Source organism: Diabrotica virgifera, chromosome 2, assembly GCF_917563875.1.
Source record: "Diabrotica virgifera virgifera chromosome 2, PGI_DIABVI_V3a".
Lineage (NCBI taxonomy): Eukaryota > Metazoa > Arthropoda > Insecta > Coleoptera > Chrysomelidae > Diabrotica > Diabrotica virgifera.
Window position 1 is genome coordinate 120,414,173 of NC_065444.1, and position 22,788 is coordinate 120,436,960.

At 30.6% G+C, this 22,788-nt stretch overlaps 1 protein-coding gene across 4 annotated transcripts in view; it reads left to right on the plus strand.

Moving 5' to 3' along the window:
- LOC114325217 (Ca(2+)/calmodulin-responsive adenylate cyclase) overlaps positions 1–22,788 on the plus strand; it is an 897,698-nt gene that overhangs the window by 171,459 nt on the left and 703,451 nt on the right. For all 4 annotated transcript variants that reach the window (XM_050642766.1, XM_050642767.1, XM_050642770.1 and 1 more), the window contains exon 3: positions 10,910–11,186. In XM_050642766.1, coding sequence (XP_050498723.1) covers positions 10,910–11,186 — 277 coding nt within the window. The remainder of the gene's footprint in view (positions 1–10,909; positions 11,187–22,788) is intronic.

A 22,788-nucleotide genomic window follows, 5' to 3' on the forward strand; every position in this document is an offset into this window, starting at 1 on the left:
TATAAATCACAACAGAACATAATTTAAAACATATATACCTATCAAAGAAGAAAAGTTTTTTTCTTTCGTTTGGCACCTAAAGACGATTAAAATCGAGAGAAAATTCAAATTATAGCAGGCAGCCCAAAACGCGCCCTCATTGGTGGTGACGTCATATCATTATAGTATTTGATGTCCTCGCCATGAATTCATTAAGATAGGCAAAATGCCCTCACTCCCAGAATTCAATTTTATTATTTTGTTTACATTCTATGCGATTAAAAAACGAGATTACGCGGATTTTTAGCTCGCCACCCCCCTTACCCCTCCCCCACAGACAAAAACGTAGATTTTTAGATTTAATTTTTTTTTAGATGGTTTGTAATTGATTTAAAAATTTCAAAAAATTCACACGTGTAGCCATAGATATATAATACTCTAGATTGCGCCCTGCGATCTTAAAATGGGTGACGGTTGCGACAGAGATAAATGAGCCTATTTGGTCGGTAGTCTCTTTTTAATTTGAGGGGAATATCGACGACGTGAATATCCCACTTTATCGAGTAATATGTGTTGACAGTTGGAGCGGGTGGTGACGGGAAATGGTCTTCGGACGTGGATAATCGTGGTTCGAATCCCATACTTTACTTTTTTTATTTTTATTTAATCAATATTGCGTTTATTAGATATTTTTACATCTGAAAAATGGACCTAAGTAAATCTAGCAGATAATAAATGTATGTATAGTAAGTTAATATTGGAATACATAATTTGTGAACTGCATAGTAAAATAAAAGTCATTCGTTATAAATTCGTCCTTATTCGAATGATGTGAATGTTTGTTTTGCTTCTACTTTTTTTAAAAATTGTAACAATAGCTTCATAAATAAAAATAATGTCTAATTACTTATAATTGAATCGGTCATTTAAAAAACAGCGAAGTCCACAATTTTCAGAAACTAACTTTTTGAGAGGAATAGCTTAATATAACTTAAGGAATAACTTAAGATAAACAATGTGTGCAAAAACGACACCAGTCCAGTAAAAACATTAGGAACAAAACTACAATATAACTCTGAATTTTGATGTCATCCATCTTTCGACTATATAGTTAGTTTTCTTTGCTCTTCTGTAAAATTAGGAATATGTGACTCATGTTGTTTTTGAAATGACCGATTCAATTAATAAATCGATTGTACATTATGTTGATATTAATTATTGGTAATTTTTTACGAATATTTTTAATAATTACTTTATACTATTCTACAATTAACTTATTAAAAAAATAACATTGGCTTTTATATTTTTAAAAATCTATAGGTACCTACACAGTTTTTCTTATTTTTTATATATTTCTTTGCATAGATTTACTTTAGAGATGTAATAATATCTAATAAACGCAATATTGATTAAATAAAAAATAAAAAAAGTAAAGATTTGTATGGGATTCGAACCAGGATTATCCACGTCCGAAGACAAACGACCAGTTCTCGTTGCCATCCGCTCGAACTGTCAAACCATCTAAAATACTCGACGACAGAGTAGGATAGTGACGTCGTCGATACTCCCCTTGAATTAGAAAGAGACTACCGACCAAATAGGCTCATTTATCTCTGTCGCAACCGTCACCCATTTTAAGATCGTAAGGCGCAATCTAGAGTATTATATATCTATGCGTGTAGCTGAGGCTTTTACATAACCTCAAATTTTTTTTAATTTTTTTTAAAGCTTATAACTTTTTTTTGAAGATGGCTGCATGTCCAATTTTTTTTTTAATTTTGTGTGTTTTATCAAAAACTATCCCTCTGATTTTTTCAGATTTTTCCGTCAACTGCGCCATCTTGAAAAATCCGGAAAACTGTTTTTTTAGGGGTTTTTGGGGATTTTCTCCATTTTATAATCAAAATCGATCAACTCAAGGTTTTGTGGATAACTTGAAATGTATAACTTGAAATAACTGAGTTTTGTAGGATATTCAAAAATTGGGCGAAACACTTTTAAACCCCCCAAAAACCATGTTTTTTAAGTTTTGTAAGGGTTTTTGCGTTTTGTAAGGGTCTAATAATATTTTTTGAGGTCGATACAGCCTGAATATATTTTTATTTTTTTACGTTGTATGTCATTAACAAATTAAGACTCACCGCAATTTTACCCCACCACCCCCTTCCCCCTCACCCACAGCCAAAATCGTCAATTTTTCGATTTTATTTTTTTTACGTTGGTTTGCAATTAAATTATAAGTTACAAAAAATTCACACGCACAGCTGAGGCTTTTACAAAACATCTATTTTTATGGACCCGAAGGTGGAGTGTACATAACCTCATTTTTTTTGTTTTTTTTTTAATAGGTACGTATAACTTTTTTTGGTGATGGCTGCATGTCTATTTTTTGTTGTGTTTTGTGCATTTTATCAAAAACTATATTTCTACTTTTTTCAGATTTTTCCGTAAGGTGCGCAATCTTCAAAAATCAGCAAAACTGTTTTTTCGGTAGTTTTTAGTGATTTTCTCCATTTTATTTACTTCAATTCAAAATAGACTAACTCAAGGTTTTTTATAGGTTACATATAATTTGAAATAACTAAGTTTTTAGGGCTATTTAAAAAGTGTGCAAAACACCTCTAAACTCCCCAAAAACTATGTTTTTTCAAATTTTTTAAAGGTTTTTCAGCGGTTACTCATACAGGCCTGATTAATAGCACACTGAAAATTTGTTAATAACAACGGTGTCTAGTCGGTCACTTTTTGATGTACGGGAACACTGGAACAGGGAAAGTTTTAATTGTTGAACAGGTTACAAGTTTCGAACGTCAGACTACGAAAAAGTCCCATGTATTTTGTTGGAAGTACTTACAATTGATTGGTTAGCTATTCATTAAACTCTCATGCAAAAATCAAATTGCTAGTTACCACCAATATAGTTCCTGCCATTTGACATGTTCTACGTGTCGGACTTAGTAAAATGCCCAACATATTTGTCGAACAAACATTTTTTCATATATTATATATTATATAAAGTTTGCTATTGAATAAACTTAAAAACAACCTGCTAGTTTTCACAATCATAAACTTGTCAGGATGGCACGTTCCACAACTAAAATTACGTTTTACAACTAAAACTTCCCCTGTTCCATTGTTCCCATACCTACTTCAAAGTTTGTCCAACTAGACACCGTTAAACTATTAATAAATTTTCAGCTTGCTATTAATCAACTTTTTTTTGGTATGCGGGATCCAGGCCTAATCCTTTTTGAGATGGATACAGCCTGAATATTTTTTTTTTAATTTTTTTTTTCGTTTTATGTGTTTAAAAAATAAGCCTTAGCCCAATTTTAGCCCTCTACCCCCTCAACCTGCCCACTAAAACATAATATTTTCGTTTGAATTTTTTTTCTCAGAATATCTGTTAGTTGCTCAGTGTGTCCTCAAGTAAACTACATTTAAGAAAATAATTTAAAATTTTTGCAATATTTTTATATAAAGTAGATACCTATGTCAATTTGATATTTTTTAGTACAAAAAACAAAAATAAAACATAATAATCAATTTAAGAAAAATACATTTTAATATATCATACTTCTTGTCGTTTTGTGAATCAAAACATTTTGTTCTTTGTTCATTAGTTTGTATTTAGTAGGTACCCTAATATTACCTTACATTATACATATTCTCGCTCATTCTCATCGTACAATTGCTCGCCCCCGTTTGGTAAATTATTCCGATTCGTTTTTTTTTGCACAAACTTACTCTGAAACAGGTCCTTATAACAAATCCACAAGTTGCCAGACAGTACCACGGTCGGAAAATTGTTTGAAACAATTTTTTAAACAAATTCAAAAAATCAATTTTTCACTTCGGACAAATTTGTTTTAGATTCTCTGGATCAATCTGAGCAAAAAAAGGTCTCTTGTGATTTTTCTCTAAAATTGACTGTTGTCGAGTTATACGAGATTTAAAATTTGAAAAATGCGAAAATGGCCATTTTCAAGGCTTAATAACTCGATTAAAAATTATTATTATGAAAGTCAGAAAGTGACCAAATCAAAGTTTAAAGCCCCCCCCCCTACAAGAGCCTGGGAGAAATTTTTGTCATTATTTTATTACTAAGCTATTATTTTTATTAATTAACTAAGCACGTATTGAGGCGGCCGTCCGCGAGAGAGATGTACCATTCATTTGACATTTTAAAAAAATATCGATTGAAAGTCAAAAATACGTTTTAAAAAAATAAAAAAGGAATTTTGAGGTCATATGTACACTCTACCTACGGGTCCATAAAAAATAGACATGTTTTGTAGAAGCCTCATAAAATTTTTAAATTAATTGCAACTTAAGTAACCAAAAAAAAAAAGAAAAATTGACGTTTTTGTACGGACAGGGGGAGGGGGTGGTGGGCTAAAAATGCGATGAGTCGTATTTTTAATCACACATAACGTAAAGAAATGAAAAAAAATATTAGCGCTGTATCGATCTCAAAAAGTAGCCTTAAACTCGCAAAAACCCTTACATAACTTGAAAAAACATGATTTTGGGGGTTTAAAGGTGTTTTGCCCAATTATGGAATACCCTAAAATACTCAGTCATTTAAAATTTTACATAGACTATCAGCAAAACCTTGAGTTGCTCTATTTTGAAGTCTATAAAATGGAGAAAATCCCCAAAAACCCCCTAAAAACAGTTTTCCGGATTTTTCAAGATGGCGCAGTTAACGGAAAAATCTGAAAAAATCAGAGGGATAGTTTTTGATAAAACACACAAAATTCAAAAAAAATTGGACATGCAGCCATCTTCAAAAAAAAGTTATAAGCTTTAAAAAAATTTTAAAAAAATTTGAGGTTATGTACACTCGACCTACGGGTCCATAAAAAATGGACATATTTTGTAAAAGCCTCAGATACACGTGTGAATTTTTTGAAATTTTTAAATCAATTACAAACCATCTAAAAAAAATTAAATCTTAAAATCTACGTTTTTGTCTGTGGGGGAGGGGTAAGGGGGTGGCGAGCTAAAAATCCGCGTAATCTCATTTTTAATCTCATAGAACGTAAAAAAAATAATAAAATTGAATTCTGGGAGTGAGGGCATTTTGCCTATCTTAACGGGGGGAATGCCCTTTGGCATTCGTTGATACTCAGATTTATAAATATTTTGATAGTGGCTATTTCTGACTAATATCTAAGTGTTATTGTTAACACATGCATATATTATTACAATGACATACGAGAAATGTCATTATAAAATATAATGATGTGACGTCACAAGTTTTCGCGCACTTTTCGGGTCGTTTGAAATGGTTTAAATACACAGACGATTTTAAATTTGTACTTCTAAGTTATTATGAGTTTTTGAGGCGTCAAATTTTGGAAATCTCATTTTTAAACAAAATTAAACATTATTATGTAATTAAAAAAATCTGGAAGTTCCCTATTCCATATAAACACAATATTTAACTTGACATGCCACAAGAAAACAATTTCAGAACTTTACTCTTAAGTGAATTATGTTTTCATTCATGTAAATACTAAGTGTGTGCCTTTATATTTACAATAAAATAACTATTCCCAGTTTAGCATCTATTTCAATATACTCTGGGCTAATTAGCAAAATACAAGGAAAAGTTATTTACCAGCAATTTTATTGCTGGAATCGAATCTTATTATTGTATGTATTAATAATATAGATATGCAAAGTCCGCAGATAGTGTGCTACTTTTTTTATAAACAAAATGGCGCCCGAAAATCGTGTTTTTTTCAATTTTTGCTTTATAACTCCAAAGATTATAACTTTAGACCAAAAACACCCAAATAAAAATTCACCGCAATTAAATTCTGCATTGAGACGTGTTTTTCCGATTTACTTCGACGATAACTTTCCCCGGAAAAAGCGGGTTTTTCCAACAAAATCTTTAATTTTCATCTAAACTTTTAGATAAGTAGTTGTTAATCAATAATTAAATAACTTGGTAAAGTAAAAGCCCTTTCCGTATGTATTATAATTCCAGAAGTCTATGGAAATTGAATGAACAGTTCAGCAACAATTAAAATGTTAATTAAAAATTTACGGTCGCTATAATAACGACAATAATTATGATGCATAAGAATAACTATGATTTTTTCATAAAAAGATACTATACCTATCTAATGTACTTTACAGAATTGAAATTGGAATATTTAAGCGGCCTCAGGAATATTTTAAAATTATAAACAATTTTTTGGTTTATAAACAAATAGAATATCTCGAGAAATATTAAACTAAATTAAATTGTGAAAACGGTATTCGAAAGACAGCGGCAGGACGCTTCTTTTAAAAGAAAAAACGTTTAATTATGACAAGTGGTTCCTGAGATACAACCGGTCAAAGTTGACCGGAATTTACGGCAAAGATATAAACAATAGGATCATAATTTTCAAACCATCACCTTTTTATTTTTGTCCTCTTTCTCCACACCAATTTTCATATCTTTAAAATCCTCATAACATATATTATTATAATTAGAGACTGGAAAATATGCACTAAAAAATGTCTAAAATATGCATGCAATATGCATTTTAAAACAAGCTGAATATGCACAATTAACATGCAAATATGCATTTATATATGCACTTATTTTTATATGAATAATTTTATGGTTTACGTTAAATACATAAATAAATAAAAAATAATAAAAATAAATAAATAGGTTTGAATTTAAACCAAATTGTATTATTATTTCTTAATATATTTTTTTAACTTCAGGTTTTGTGACAAATAAAACGGCAAAATATTTTATTTTGACCACAAGATAAATAAGAGTACAATAAAATAAATGTACATATTTTTATTGTTACAATATTGATTCATATTTTCTAAACTAATATTATAAAAAGAGTACAATAAAACAAATTTACATATTTTTATTGTTACAATAAATAATCATATATTGATTCATATTTTCTAAACTAATATTATGTCTTCTATCTGTTAATATTTGTTTATAGGCAGAAAAAGATCTCTCAACGTCACAAGATGTAATTGGGGCATATTTAAACTTTGCTATTAGAGACGGATCCATATTAATATTTTCATCGAAGTTTCCAAAATTGATTATATTATTTATTGAACGCAATAAAGTGAAACCCTCATTTTTGTTTAAAACGTCATCAAGTTTATCTTTAATTTTTACTCCAATTTCCCCATTCAGATTTGTTATTTTCTGTTTAACCGAATCAACAATAGACATACTATTGTGAAGACATAAATTTTGAGCCTCTAATTTTGTAATTGAACTTTCAATGATATCGAAATTCGATTTTATATACAACAATTGATTTTTAATAGACTTTTCTTTAAAAATATTTTGACAGTTATCAATAGCGGTACAAGTCGGATCAAAACTTGAAATAACGCTTTTGATGTCGTCGTAGTGTTCAGATAAAAATATAGCACTTTTAAGCCAAGTTCCCCATCTGGTTAATACTGGTTCTGGTGGTAAAGGAATATCGGGAAGCATCTCCCTATATACCTGTACACGTAGTGGTGCTTTCAGAAATACTTTTTTTACATTATTTATTAAGGTGTTTACATTGGGAAATTCAATTCTAACTTTCTCTGCAACTCTGTTTAGGCCGTGCGCCAAACATGTACAGTGAATTAAATTAGGGAAAAAGATTTTAAGATTGGATGCAGCTTTCATCATATATGAGGCGGCATCACTAAGCATTAATAATATTTTTTCAAATGGTACTTGATCAGGTAAAAAAAAATTTGTTAGGGATTCGTTAACAAATCTAGCTATTGTAGCATAGTTTGTTTTTTCCAAACATTTTACACTAATTAAGTATGAGTTTTTAAAATCGCCAGAGTCGTTAAGAACTCCAACAATTAGATTCGCAATTTGTCGACCCTTTGTATCCGTTGTTTCGTCGACGGAAATCCAAAGATATTCGGCTTTTAACTGATTTTTAATACTCGTCATCACATCTTTGTAACATGCACTGACATATTTTTTCCGAAGAGTTGAAGAACTTGGTATTTGAGCTGGTTTATCTTTAATCTTGCAATAAGTTTTTAAAAAGTTTTGACACGATTTATGTTCTAACTTGTGCAGAGGGATATTGCAGTTCAAAAAAAAATGGCATAAATCCTTTGCAAAGGTTTCTTGCCCAACTGACGTATTCTGAATCTGCAAACTGTTCTGTAGAATCTGCTGGCGAGGTTTATTATCATTTTTTGATAGCTTAGTTTGGTGAAGTGAAGTTTTTATGTGTTGAACTACTTGGAATTTCTTTTGACATGGAATCTGGAATATAATGATAATGATGTTTTAGATGTTTTCGTAAATAGATACCTACATTAAAATGATCAAACTTTTTAAACCTCCCCCAATTTTTTTTTATTTCTCAAAGTGAAATTGAAATCGTCAAACAATAAAGTACAGTCAGTGTACCGTAGTATACAGGGTGGGCCACTCTCAACACCTCGCTCTGTATAAGCCAAACCGTTGCGAACTTTAAAAAACAGTTTTTGAAGAAATGGGACGGTTTGTCATTTTAGAATAGACAGACACATAGATGTGCAAAGAAGTTTGATAAGTTTAAAAATCTATTGAAGTGGAGAACTTACCTTTTTATCACAAATGGTGCAAAACATACTTTCACTGTCGATAACTTTTAGATGATTGTTACTTCCAATCCAACTTCTGAGAAGACTTGATTTTTCCCTTGCTACTTTAGGCATTTTCACAATAATAATAAAATGATTTTTTTACACAGTATAGTCAATAACTTGCAATCACAAAAGTTGAATAATCGGCGATTGATTTAAGACTAACCATTCATAAAATAAAATAATCTATCCTACCCTTAAAATGCTTAAAATTTCGTTTTGGTTGGTTTTCCCAGAATAATTCATAGTTGGCCGACACCAGCAGAAAGTACAGGTAATATTTGTAATGTTATTCAAAATATAATCGGTATTTACTTAGGTAATTTGTAAATTCTGAGAAGTCTATAAATCTTAAATATCCGGATAATGATACCTTCAGCTATAAATAACGCCCATTATGTTTATGGGTACAACAACAAAGGAGCTTAACAGCAAAATATTTACTTTCACATTTTATTTTAATGGATGTTGATGTTACTAATATATACCTTATTTTTAAATGGGGTAGAGTAAATTCCCATCAAAATATGCATTTATATGCTCTTAAATCTCCAAATATGCAAGGCATATGCATTTATGAAAAACATGAGAAATATGCAGCATATATATGCATATGCATTTTGCATATAATCCAGTCTTTAATTATAATAAACACTATCGATAATACGTGTGAAAATTGCCAAAAATAGCAAAATTCCAATCAAAAATTAGGTTGGAGAAAATGTAACCATTAAAGTTCAAAATCGGTATACGTTAACAAAATGCATTTTCTCGGCTTCCCATGGAGCAATTTCCTTCATTCTTTTTTTGTTCCCTAATAACTCGAGTAGAGCCATCGAACTAACGCATTATTAAATGTCAAACTTGCTTTTGTTTTGTTATAATAGATTAATTTATTTATAAGAACAAAAAATTACATATTTTTTCCAGTTGTAGGCTTTTTTTTAGATAAACTTACTACAAGTGTACCTTTTAAAGTTAAAAACATAAATATTCTCATTTGAAAGCTGTATAATTATTTAAACAATTTTTATTTAAACAAATTAAAATATTGTGTTATAAAAAATAAATTAATTTATTATAACAAAACAAAAGCAAGTTTGACATTTAATAATGCGTTAGTTCTATGGCTCTACTCGAGTTACTTGGGAACAAAAAAGAATGAAGGAAATTGCTCCATGGGAAGCCGCGAAAATGCATTTTTTTTAACCTATACCGATTTTGAACATTGAGGGTTCCATTTTCTCCAACCTAATTTTTGATTGGAATTTTGCTATTTTTGGCAATTTTTAAACGTATTATCGATAGTTTTTATTATAATAATATATGTTATGAGGATTTTAAAGATATGAAAATTGGTGTGGAGAAAGAGGACAAAAATAAAAAGGTGATGGTTTGAAAGTTGTGATCCTATTGTTTATATCTTTGCCGTAAATTTCGGTCAACTTTGATTGGTTGTATCTCTGGAACCACTCGTCATAATTAAACGTTTTTTCTTTTAAAAGAAGCGTCCTATCACTGTCTTTCGAATACCGTTTTCACAATTTAATTTAGTTTAATATTTCCCAAGATATTCTATTTGTTTATAAGCCAAACAATTCTTTATAATTTTAAAATATTCCTGAGGCCGCTTAAATAGTCCAATTTCAATTCTGTAAAGTACATTAGATAGGCATAGTGTCTTTTTATGAAAAAATCATAGTTATTCTTATGCATCATAATTATTGTCGTTATTATAGCGACCGTAAATTTTTAATTAACATTTCAATTGTTGCTAAACTGTTCATTCAATTTCCATCGGCTTCTGGAATTATAATATATACGGAAAGGGCTTTTACGTTACCAAGTTATTTAATTATTGATTAACAAGTACTTATCTAAAAGTTTAGTTGAAAATTAAAGATTTTGTTTGAAAAACCCGCTTTTTCCGGGGAAAGTTTTCGTTGAAGTAAATCGGAAAAACACGTCTCTATGCAGAATTTAATTGCGGTGAATTTTTATTTGGGTGTTTTTGGTCTAAAATTAAAATCTTTGGAGTTATAGAGCAAAAATTGAAAAAAACACGATTTTCGGGCGCCATTTTGTTTATAAAAAAAGTAGCACACTATCTGCGGACTTTGCATATCTATATTATTAATATATACAATCATAAGATTCGATTCCAGCAATAAAATTGCTGGTAAATATCTTTTCCCAAAAATGGCCTATTCTCCGATAATCAGCCCAGACTAATATAAGTAATGATGATTTTACGTAAGATGTTTAAAAAAGCTATTTTCTATTTCAGATTTATGCAAGATGCCTATCTGCTATGGGTTTGCTATGTGGTACTTTTCTTTTTGGCTACATTTTGTGCATTAGCTTTGCCGCTCTACCCAACATCATCTGCGGCAAAAGTAGCAGCAGAAGGCACATGGCAAGTCGTATTTGTTGTCTTTTTGGCTTATGCCATGATGCCTTTGAAGAGTTACGTGGCTGCGATTTTTGGATTCGTCTTGTGCACAGCACATATGGCCGTGGCAGCTGTGTTTTCCACGGAGTTCCATGACCTTAAGTGGCAACAGGTAATTTTTTTTATTACTCCATTTTATTTAACAATCTGTACCGTTAAGAATAATCAGTTAACGTTATGACATGTAGGTAAGAATTCCAATAAAAACTTTCTTTTCTAAATTACCAACTAATGTATAAATAGTACTACTAATAAAATAAATTAACATTTATAATAGTTATAATTTTTCTAAAATCTATTTGATAAGTAAGTTGGTGTATAACGCTTCAGTCTGCGAAGTTCACCCTCCTTGTTTAACAATTCACTTGCAAAATCATTTTGATGCGCACTAAGTCTTTCTTCATACTTTTTACTGAATTTGCTGTTATCTTCTTTGGTGCTGGGAATTTTCAGGTCTCTCTCTATTATTGCGATGGGGACGTACCATGGAGCGTTTACTATAGTTCTCAATGCCTTATTTTGAAAACGTTGTATGATTTCCAAGTTAGAGTTGCTCGCTGAGCCCCATAGCTGTAGGCCATAGGTCCATATGGGTTTAATTATGGCTTTGTATACCACTAATTTATTTTCAATTGACAGTCTTGAATGTCTACCCAGGATCCAGTACATTTGTTCATCCAAGTTGCTTTCTTTTACCAGGTATTTGGTTGTATCTACTTGTACTAACTGTTTGTTGTTTATGTATACTGGTGGACAGCTCTCTCTTCGCTTGGTTAATATAATGTGGGTCGATTTTGTTTCATTAGCTTTTAGTTTCCATTTTTTAAACCATTTTCCTGTTTTATTTAAGTGAGCTTGTAATAAGTGATGCGAAGCTCTTTGGGGGTCTGTGTGAGATGCGATAATACCTGTGTCATCCGCGAATGTTGCGACTGTTGTCAGACGAGTTGTAGGTAGGTCAGCAGTGCAGTAGTAAATAACAGGTATAATAAGGGACTCAGTACACTACCTTGTGGGACACCGGATTCTATTTTAAATAGTTCTGAGCGAGCATCTTGTTGTTTCACTAATGCTCTCTTAGATACGATTTTATAATTAAATAATATTGATATGGAAGAAACAGGTAATTTAAAAATTTTATTGTTAGCAGTAGTAAGTAGAACTAGTAACATTTGACAGTTACTTTGAGAATTACAATATTTCAAGCCTCATAAAGAAGAAGATGAATAGAATAACAAACTATGAGGTATTAAACATAAAAAACAAGTAAGTGCAAGTAAAAAAGTTAAAAGAAGAAGTTAGTAGAAGTAGGTAGGTACTTAGGTTATTATAATAAGGGAAAATATTTATTACCAAAAGCAATTATGCAAGGAAAACTTCAAACAAATAGAAAAGTGATACAATTGCAAGTTTCATTTTAATAAAATTAAAAATAATATTAAAAACCAAACTTTTATTAAGAATAATTTTCTGGTAACGCCTTCGTGATTTCTACAATTTACAAACCAAACGAATGATGGAAATAAAGAAGGCCAGGGGAGATCTTTAAATTGCATCTCACTTCCTGCATGTCCAGATTGGCAAAATTCCAACGAAAAATTGGTCCCGCATACTCAGTTACGAGTAAAATAATAGAAAATAATAATTCGTTGTAAAACGAAACCAAGAGACGTCTTGTCTGAACTATGTCTATGTCTGAACATTGGTCTCAATAAAAGTTTTGTTTTTAATATTATTTTTAATTTTATTAAAATAAAACTTTCAAATATTTTATGCAGATGTCGCCACGGCATCCATATCATGATATTTTGTTATAATTCGGTACTAGCAGTCGGATTATTTTAAGTTTTCAGTTCGTTCAGAGATTGTACACTGTAGCATTTATGCTACCCCTTAAGAGTTTTATTTAATGCGCCTATGGATCTTTATAGCTACGTAGTCTGTCTGCGCAAGACGAAAGCCGACCGATAATATGAATCGATGAAAATCGTAAAAGAAAGATGAGTTGGTTAAAGAAATCCGTTCTGGTATGTGAGCTTCTATCTATCTGTAGACGAATTCTGGGAAAATAATTGATCGAAATTAAATATATTACATACCATTAGTAAACTAAACATCAGAGAACGTTAGCAGACAATCTCCAAAGTGAAAAAACAAGAATTAAAGTAAATAAAACGTAAATTATACACGCCGCGTGACGTGTACCGGCGTGTATAATTTCCATTATATTTACTTTAATTCTTGTTTTTTCACTTTGGAGATTGTCTGCTAACGTTCTCTGATGTTTAGTTTACTGGTGGTATGTAATATATTTAATTTTGATACATTATTTTCAGAGAATTCCTCTACAGATAGATAGAAGCACACATAGCAGAACGGATTTCTTTAACCAACTCATCTTTCTTTTACGATTTTCATCGATTCGTATTATCGGTCGGTTTTCGCCTTGCGTAGACAGACTACGTAGCTATAAACATTCAAAGGCGCATCAAATAAAACTCTTAAGGGGTAGCATGAATACAACACTCTTTGACGGTAAGCGTTTCTATGGCACTCTCTGAATGAACTGAAATATAAGACGCCTCTTGGTTTCGTTTAACAACGAAATTATTATTTTCTAGAAAAGTTATAATATAATAAATAGTTCTCAAGATTCTGATACTAATTCAAAAAGGAATCTTATAATAGAAACGATTTATTAAAGAAAAATTTATACGATGAATAAAATAATCGCATACAAATATTTCTAATATATTTTCTTGCGCAATTTACTATTTTAATTGAGGAATAAGCCACAATTTACGTTTGAAGTTAAATTTATTTGACGTTTCGACTTCCACTTCAAAAATTTCCGAAGTGGAAGTCGAAACGTCAAAAAAATTTAATTTCAGACTTAAATTGTGGCTTATTTCCCAAATAAAATAGTAAATTACGTAAGATGCCACAAGGAAATAGCTTCAGAGGAATATTGTCTTGTATGTATGCAAATTAGCTCTTTCGGCTTTGTATTTCTATGGCGTTATGTTTTTATTTATACTGAAGATGAGGTCCTTGGAAGTCCATAATAGAGTCTTGTAAATCTATATTTAATCCAAAAATAAAGCATAACGAGTTTTTTCGATTTTTCTTTTAAGCTTTATTGTTAAAATACTGCTATTACTTATTCCATTTTTAATGATACATTATTTTTATTTTGATACGTAAGTAATTTTTATTTTAGTCTTCATTATCTTTTTGTCAAAATGGAATTATTGTTGCTTTCAATAAATTCGAAATGTTTTAGTTGTTAGTTGAAAATACATGTGGTATTTGTTGTTTTGAAAACAATGATTTGTTCAAAACTATGTTCTTGTTTTTTTTTACGTTTAAAATCGTGTATTTTTTACGACCAATTTCACGTAACTTTTGTTATTAGTTCATTGTTTGGAAACATTTATTCAGTTTATGTATGTTTTACGATTGGACATTTCCACTATTTTACATGCCCAGCCTACGAGGTAGATGCTATTATTTCTCAACTTATTATTGAAAATAAAATGTACATAATACGATGAAACGATTAGCCAAAAATATGCAAGACTGTTCTAACTTACGTCCTTTAGAGCAGTGTTTTTCAATCTGTGGGTCGCGACCCCCAGGGGGGTCGCGAAACCTTACTCGGGGGGTCGCCGACTAAAAGAAAAAGTTGAGGTTTTTAAAACACAATTTTAGTGGGAAGGATGTGCTTGTTTGTTTTTTAAAAGTTTATCAAATTGTGGCACTATTTTTAAAAGGTTACTAACCAAATAATTTTCTAATTTCTCTTTTATTTCTCTTTTTAGTTTTAGTATCTACCATTGAAGAAAATGTCAGCACACACAAGTATGAAGTTGCGAATTGCACTAAAAATTATAGAGCTTCCCTTGCCAGCTCTGGATATAGGTATTTTATCGTTATCTAAAATACGTCGACACTTTGCGAATAAAATTCTATTTTAAGCATGCCGTCAGCAGCTAAATCTAGAAGACATTCTTTCATTTTTTTGTTAACATCAGTCAGATCTACTGATGTTTTCAACAAAGAGTCTAGAATCCATCTACGCCTATTGTCAGCTTCAGAGTGCAACTCTGGAAAGTATGTCAAAAGTTGCTCTTGTAAATTATGTAAGCTCTGTATAATGCAAAGAATGTGAGCCGATACTGCAAAACTTTGGTCTGTTGCATTATCTTCATCAATCTTCTGAACACATGGAAAAGTTTCAAACATTTTGTTTTGCAGAGAGGTTGACCACGAAGTTTTGCGTAAAATGCTTTTACTTTATCTTTAGCTGTTAAAATATTCAAGTATATTCAAATGGGAAATAAGCCACAATTTTACCTAAAAATAATTTTATTAACGTTTCGACGCCCAAGTCGGGTGTCGTTGTCAAAATACAAAATAATATTAAATAAACAAAAATGTTGTTGCTTAGTAAAAAATTCTTCTAATAATTTATTTAATCTGACTCATTTATATCGGCAATTCAGACACGTATATACATTTTAAAGTAGACGACTTTAAAAATGATATTGCCAATATTGATGAGTTGCGTTCCTGGGACGACTTTACTAAAAGATAGTTCATTCGATTACATGAAATCAATCCCAACTCAAGAATAGCCGCCACAAAAAATCATAGCATGTGATCTGTCTTTAAAAAGACAACCAAATGCAACGGTGGTACTGAAATTCTCGCGTTAGAGATTCCTTAGTAAATCACGAGGGAAAACCAGGAAAAACCTCGTGATACTATCCCGACATCGCAAGTATTTGGGTTTACATTTAGTTTACTCTCAAAATAGAAAGAAAATACCACAATTAGTAAATCAGTAACATATCGAGTTAGTACATATTTAGTATTTTAGTATTATTTAAAATTTAAAATATCAAGTCAGAATTTGGTATTAGTTTTGAGAGTAAACTAAATGTAAACCCAAATACTTGCGATGTCGGGATAGTATCACGAGGTTTTTCCTGGTTTTCCCTCGTGATTTACTATGGAATCTCTAACGCGAGAATTTCAGTACCACCGTTGCATTTGGTTGTCTTTTTAAAGACAGATCACATGTGATTTTTTGTGGCGGCTATTCTTGAGTTGGGATTGATTTCATGTAATCGAATGAACTATCTTTTAGTAAAGTCGTCCCAGGAACGCAACTCATCAATATTGGCAATATCATTTTTAAAGTCGTCTACTTTAAAATGTATATACGTGTCTGAATTTCCGATATAAATGAGTCAGATTAAATAAATTATTAGAAGAATTTTTTACTAAGCAACAACATTTTTGTTTATTTAATATTATTTTGTATTTTGACAACGACACCCGACTTGGGCGTCGAAACGTTAATAAAATCATTTTTAGGTAAAATTGTGGCTTATTTCCCATTTGAATATACTTGATTATAAAAATGCCACAAGAAAATAGCTTCAGAACAATGTTAAAATATTGTCTTCTCTTCCTTGAAGGTCCTTGTTCAAATTGTTAAGGTGACTTTTTTTTTATTATTTATTATTATTATTTTTTTTTTTTTTATTATTTATTATTTATACATATGACCTGGCCTCTAGTGACTAATCCAGGTCGTTTTTTCCTGATGGGATTACAGATATTTTTTTTTTATATTTTTACATTTTTTACTCAACTATTAAATCTATTTTTACAATTAACAATTTGCCATAATCTATTAATTACGTTTAACAAACAAATTTAAATAAACATTTTAAAATATTTTTGGTACTATCAACTCCCTTCTAAGTTATAAAGACAGTCCCTCTATTTTCAGAAAAGAGTTGGTAGTTTTTTTTTTTTTTTTTTTTTTTTTTATTTCATAAATTATGTATTGAATTATTATTTTTATTTATTTATTTTATATTGAATTTTTTTGAATTTATATTTTATTTTATTTCTTTTAACTTTATCTTACTCAACTTCATCAGGGTTGGATTATTGGTTGTCTTCTTCTATTATTATAGATTTCTTGTTGTTTTTTAGATATTATTTGTGTGAGATTGTTTAATATTTCAAAATATTCTTCATTTTGTAATATATCTCTTATTTCAATTCTTTCTAATCTTCTTCTCATTTCTCTATGTTCTTCATTTTCTATAGTATTTTCACAATGTAACACTATATGTTCTGGTGTACCTAGTTCTCCACATTCACAATATGCATCATCTTTTAAGTTAAATCTTTCCAAATGTGTTGGGTACGGTCCATGTCCTGTTAAAAAGTGTATTAAACCTTGTTTAGGATTAAAATAATTTGGAATGTTTTCTAATATTGGTATAAAATTGTATAAACGTCTAGATTTTGTTGAATTTTCCCATTCATTTTGTCTTTTTCTATTTATTATTTCTTTTAATTCTCTTTTATTTCTTATATCTAATCCTATTATTTGTATTATTTTTTCATATTTTTCTTTTTTTAGCCAATAATTACATGCTCTTTTTTGTGTTTCTAAATGCATTGGCATTACTCCAGTTAAAACTGTGAGTGCCTGTGTTGCAGTTGTTCCAAATGCTCCCGTCATTCTTACAAGAAATCCTCTCTGAGCTCTATTTAATTTTTCTGCATTTTTTTTATTTATTAATCTATGTGCCCATACACTTGAACCGTACCCTACAATTGATGCAAGTATTGTACTTAGGTATATTCTCATCTGTCGGAACGAAATTCTATATTCCTTCTGTGCTAGACTAGCAATGCTATGCATGATTTTTGTTGCCTTTTCACAGACACAATTCATGTGTTTTGTAAATAATTTTTGTTCGTCTATTATAATACCTAAATATCTTGTTTCCATTTTTCTTTTTATTGTTTTCCCTCTAATTTTTATAATTGGATCTCTTTCTAAATTTCCTTTTATTAAACTATATGTTGTTTTTGAATCTGATATTGTTAATTTTACTTTATTCATCCAATCATTTACTCTTATTAATACTTCATTTGATTTATTTTCTAATTCTCTTCTTGAGTTTGCCTCTATGATCAACAACAAATCATCTGCATATGCTATGCTTCCAAGCACTTCAGGATCTATAGTCAATTGTTCCAACAGTTCCTCTAGCATTACATCCCAGAACATAGGTCCACAAACTGATCCTTGTGGACATCCTTTTGTGATATGTTTTGTCTTCTTTCCTGTTGGACAGCTTAGGCTTGCATATCGGTCTTGACAGTAGTTTCTGAGACTTCCGTACAGATTCTTTGGACATCTCATTCTTCGAAGTCTTTCAAAGAATGACGGCCACCAAAGATTGTCAAAAGCCCCAGACACGTCTATAAAGATCATTAAAACATACTTTTTTATGCTTTCGTTTACTATTTCAAATACTTTATTTATTGCATCTTCTGTTGATCTACCTTTCCTAAAACCATACTGACCAGGATGTAATCCAATTTCTGTTCTTATTTGATTTAATTTTTTACATAGTAATTTTTCTTGTAATTTTCCCATTGTATTCAATAAACATACCGGTCTATATGATTTCGGTAAGGCAGGATCTTTATCTTCCCCTTTATGTACTATTATAACTTCTGCTTGTTTAAAAATATTGGGAAACCTTCTTTGTCTAAGACATTCATTATATAATGATGTTAGTACTGGAATTATTTGTTCCGACAATGCTTGAAGTATTTCAACATGAATATTATCCGGTCCAGGTGCCTTCTTTCTTTTCATTTCTCTCATACTTTCATATACTTCTTCTTCTGTGAATTCCTCTATTTCTCTTTCTCCTTCTATTTGGTATTCTTGTATCATTTCTTCTCTTATATTTCTTTGTTCTAATGTTTCACCTTCTAATTTATCTGGAGGTAATAATACATTAAGTAATGTTTCGGCCGATTCTTCCCAACTTTCTGTAAATGTTCCATCTTCTTTTTTTAAAGTAGAAAGCATTGTCGGACATCTAATTTTTTTAGAAACTATTTTATATGGTATTCCCCACATATCTAATTCTAAGTGTCTTGATACGAAGGTTTCCCAACTTTTAGCTTTTGTTATTTTTATTTCTTGTTTATATTCTTGTTTTAGTCTTCTATACTCACCTAGAAGGATTTGCCTCTCAAGATAGATACCACATCGTTGATATCGCTTTCGCGCATATCTAACTCTGCTTCTCATTCTTGTGAGGTTTTCCTTCCAGGCTGAGTTTTTTACTTTACTATTTTCTTTTATTTTTGGTATTGCTATATCCATTGCTTTTTTAATTTGTTTGGTTAATTCTTTTGTTGCAATATTTATATTGGATCCCCTTTGTACCAGACAAGGTGGTCGAAACTCAGACTTTAATAGTTCATAATTTGCTTTACCTATATTGTATCTCACCGAAGATATTTCCGTATTACGTGGATTCAGGTTATTAAGATTGAAAGTTATAAGGTTGTGATCACTTATTGTTGTATGCTCCATCACTTTCCAATCCTTAACTAGGTGTGCTACTGCAACATTTGATATTGTTATATCTATATTGCTAGCCGCACCAGCTCTGTTCTGAAAAGTTGGTGGGTTTCCTGGTTTATTGTGTACTATCAACTCTAGTTCATTAATCATATCTTCTACTAATAATCCTTTTTGATCTGTTTGAGTTGAATTCCACAATATTGATTTTGCATTTACGTCTGCTACAACTATAACTTTTTCCTCTCTATACGTTATAAATATAGCTCTTATCTTTTCCACGTATTCATCAATATCTTCACAGAACTGACAATATAGGTTAGCTATGATAAATTTACCTGCTTTTGTTAGCAATTCTACACAGATACAGTGTCGATCACTAAATTGTTTTAGAATTAGAAGTTAATTGTTAAGGTGACTAAAAAGATCTGCTAAAATGCTAATTTCAACAGTAAATGGGGTCAGAAATTTTGTATCTTGTAAGAAAATACCTTTCTTTTGGATAGCCAACTGACCTCTGTGTGATAAAGGAGATTTTGATAAGGCGAGTCCATATCTTCACAAACGATTCTGAATAGCCGGGTTTGCAAAGCTTTCTTTACCTTTGATAGAATGTACAATTTTTATTACCTCCTTGATCACGTTATTTATATCAGAAGGTACTACCTTAGAGCCTGTCGATGAAGAAAATTGTGTGCCCAGGATATGTTTGGCGTTATCGATTTTATTTTGCAATGAGCCCGCTACTTTTTCCATTCATAGCTTTAACGTGATCGCTATAAATAGCGATATATTTTTTCGAATCAATATTGTAGTTGCAAGTACTTTCTAAAAACATATCGTACTACTGGCCAGTAGTGTTTGCAGGAAGTGCTTTGCAAAATAAGGTTTCTTTCATGATATTGTTATGTGCTTCAAAGCGCACAAATACTGCAAACTGTGCTCAGTGTGCAAATGTTGGCTGTTTTTTAATTTTTGGCCCCCGTGAATAAAAGATAAATGTACCAAAATAGGAAAAAATTATTACCTAACGTATGTAGTTTTTAATTAAATTATTTCTTTGGCTTGCTAGGACACCAGGAGGTCGCCAGAATATTTTGACCTCTAAAGGGGTCGCAAAATCAAAAAGATTGAAAAACACTGCTTTAGAGCAGGGGTCACCAATTAGCGGACCGCGGTCCGCATCCGGACCGTGAGCTACTTTTGTGCGGAATAAAAATGTCATTAAAATCAGAATAGCGTTTGGCAATTTTGAAAATGTTTGGCCATGAAATTGTATATTGTGTTTGACTCAACTTATGTGTGCGAAGCCGCTTTATCAATAATGGACTTTATTAAAAATCGGTACAGATGCAGCTAACAGGTGAATATCTTAAATCCCTAATAAGAATCAGTTGCACTAAACTCACTCAAAACTTCAGACAGGTTGTACATAAAAAATGTAATTTTTCTCACTGATAATTGAATTTTGTAAAGAGTTTTCCCTTTATTGTTATATTTGAATTATTTAAGTAAACTGTAGGTAATATAAAATTGTCATGTGCGTTTTTTACATATATTCATTTCCTCTCCACTATATATTAAGTGGGAGTACTTTTCAGATGTGCATGAAATTAAAATAGTTTTCAGAATTAATAAGTTTGCAACAAACAGCTTGCATTGAAACTAATGTAGAAAAGATAACAAATTATTTACCATTTCGTACTAAGTATGATTATTTATTTTAAATTTCTGTTTTAATAACTGGATTTCAAGAAAGTTAATAACTATGTACAAAACTGAAGATGTCTAAAAGCTTGAGAAAGACGTTATTAACAGCCAAACTATAAATTCCTAACTTTTAAAATATTCTCAATAACAATTTACAATACTTCTGTGTTACTGATAATAACATCAAAACAATACACAATGAATTTATATTTTATTTGTTGTACCAGGAAAGTATTCAACTCTACAGTGGCCAAAAAATAATCGGATATTATTAGGTTTCCTTTCCATATTACTCCATGTTGTGAGGCCGCTTCCGAATTACAAATTTTCTTATTTGGTTCTTTTGTGGATTCCTGTTTAAAAATATCCCCTTAAACAAATCGTAAGGGGCCCAAAATGCCGGGCAAAACAATCTTTTTATACAAATTCAAAATTACCTTTTAGCCCCGAAAATTGTATTTAAAAAAAAGGTCTCGTGTCATTTTTTTCAAAAGTTGATTGATGTCGAGTTATAAGCGATTTAAAATCTGAAAAATGTGAAAATACTTACGCATTTTCCTGGTTTGAAAACTCATATGTAAATTATTAGTTTTCAGGTTGCCAAGTGCCTAAATTGAAGTTTATACATTCAATTTCAAGATTCTGACGAGTAATCGGGGCTTACTTCAATATAGACCGTTGTTTTTTAATTGCTAATTATGCGAGTAAACTCGACTATTGAGCCGCCGCACATCGTAATTTATGGTGCGTCTCTGTCGAACTTATTATACATATATACGTACTTATGCGAAAAATGCTCAACAAATACTTCACATTTATTAAAATTTTATACTTTATTATTAACATATATTTTTTTCTTAATGATTTATTTATTTATTCGATTAATTATTGCCAATGTGCTAATTAAATACGCCAATAAAAACAAACGGTAGAAATTGAAATAAACCCCGATAACTCATCAGAATCTTGAAATTGAATTTTTAAATTTCAATTTAGGCACTTGACCACCGCAAAAATAATAATGTACATACACATGAATTTTCAAGCTTCGAAAATGCTTATTTTCGCATTTTTCAGATTATAAATCGCTTAAAACTTGAAATATATCAAGTTTTGAGAAAAATGACAGAAAATCTTTTTTGTTTAAGATGACCCAAAAATGCTAAAAACATATTTTCGGGAGCAAAGAGGTGATGTTTTGGATTTACATACATATATTAAAAAACGGTTAAAAACAATTTCTGCCTAAAAATTTCGCACTGCACCCTTCTGATTTGTTTACGGAATTGGAACTACCAGACAGGTAGTGTTAACCATGATACTATAACTAACAAGATAATATATTGCACATCCTGAAGTCGTGACGTAACTGGAGACCGGAAAGTTCGTAATGTTTCGTAATCATTCGTAATGTCCGATTAGTTTAAATTGTTCGCGGTTGTAAGCTAAGTGTATTTTATATTTTATTTATGTCAGTTATTTTGACAGGAATCTCGACACTAATTTTCTTCGAATACATTGAAGTTTAATGTTATGTTGCTAATTGAATAATTTCATCACAGAATGCATACAAATCCCATTT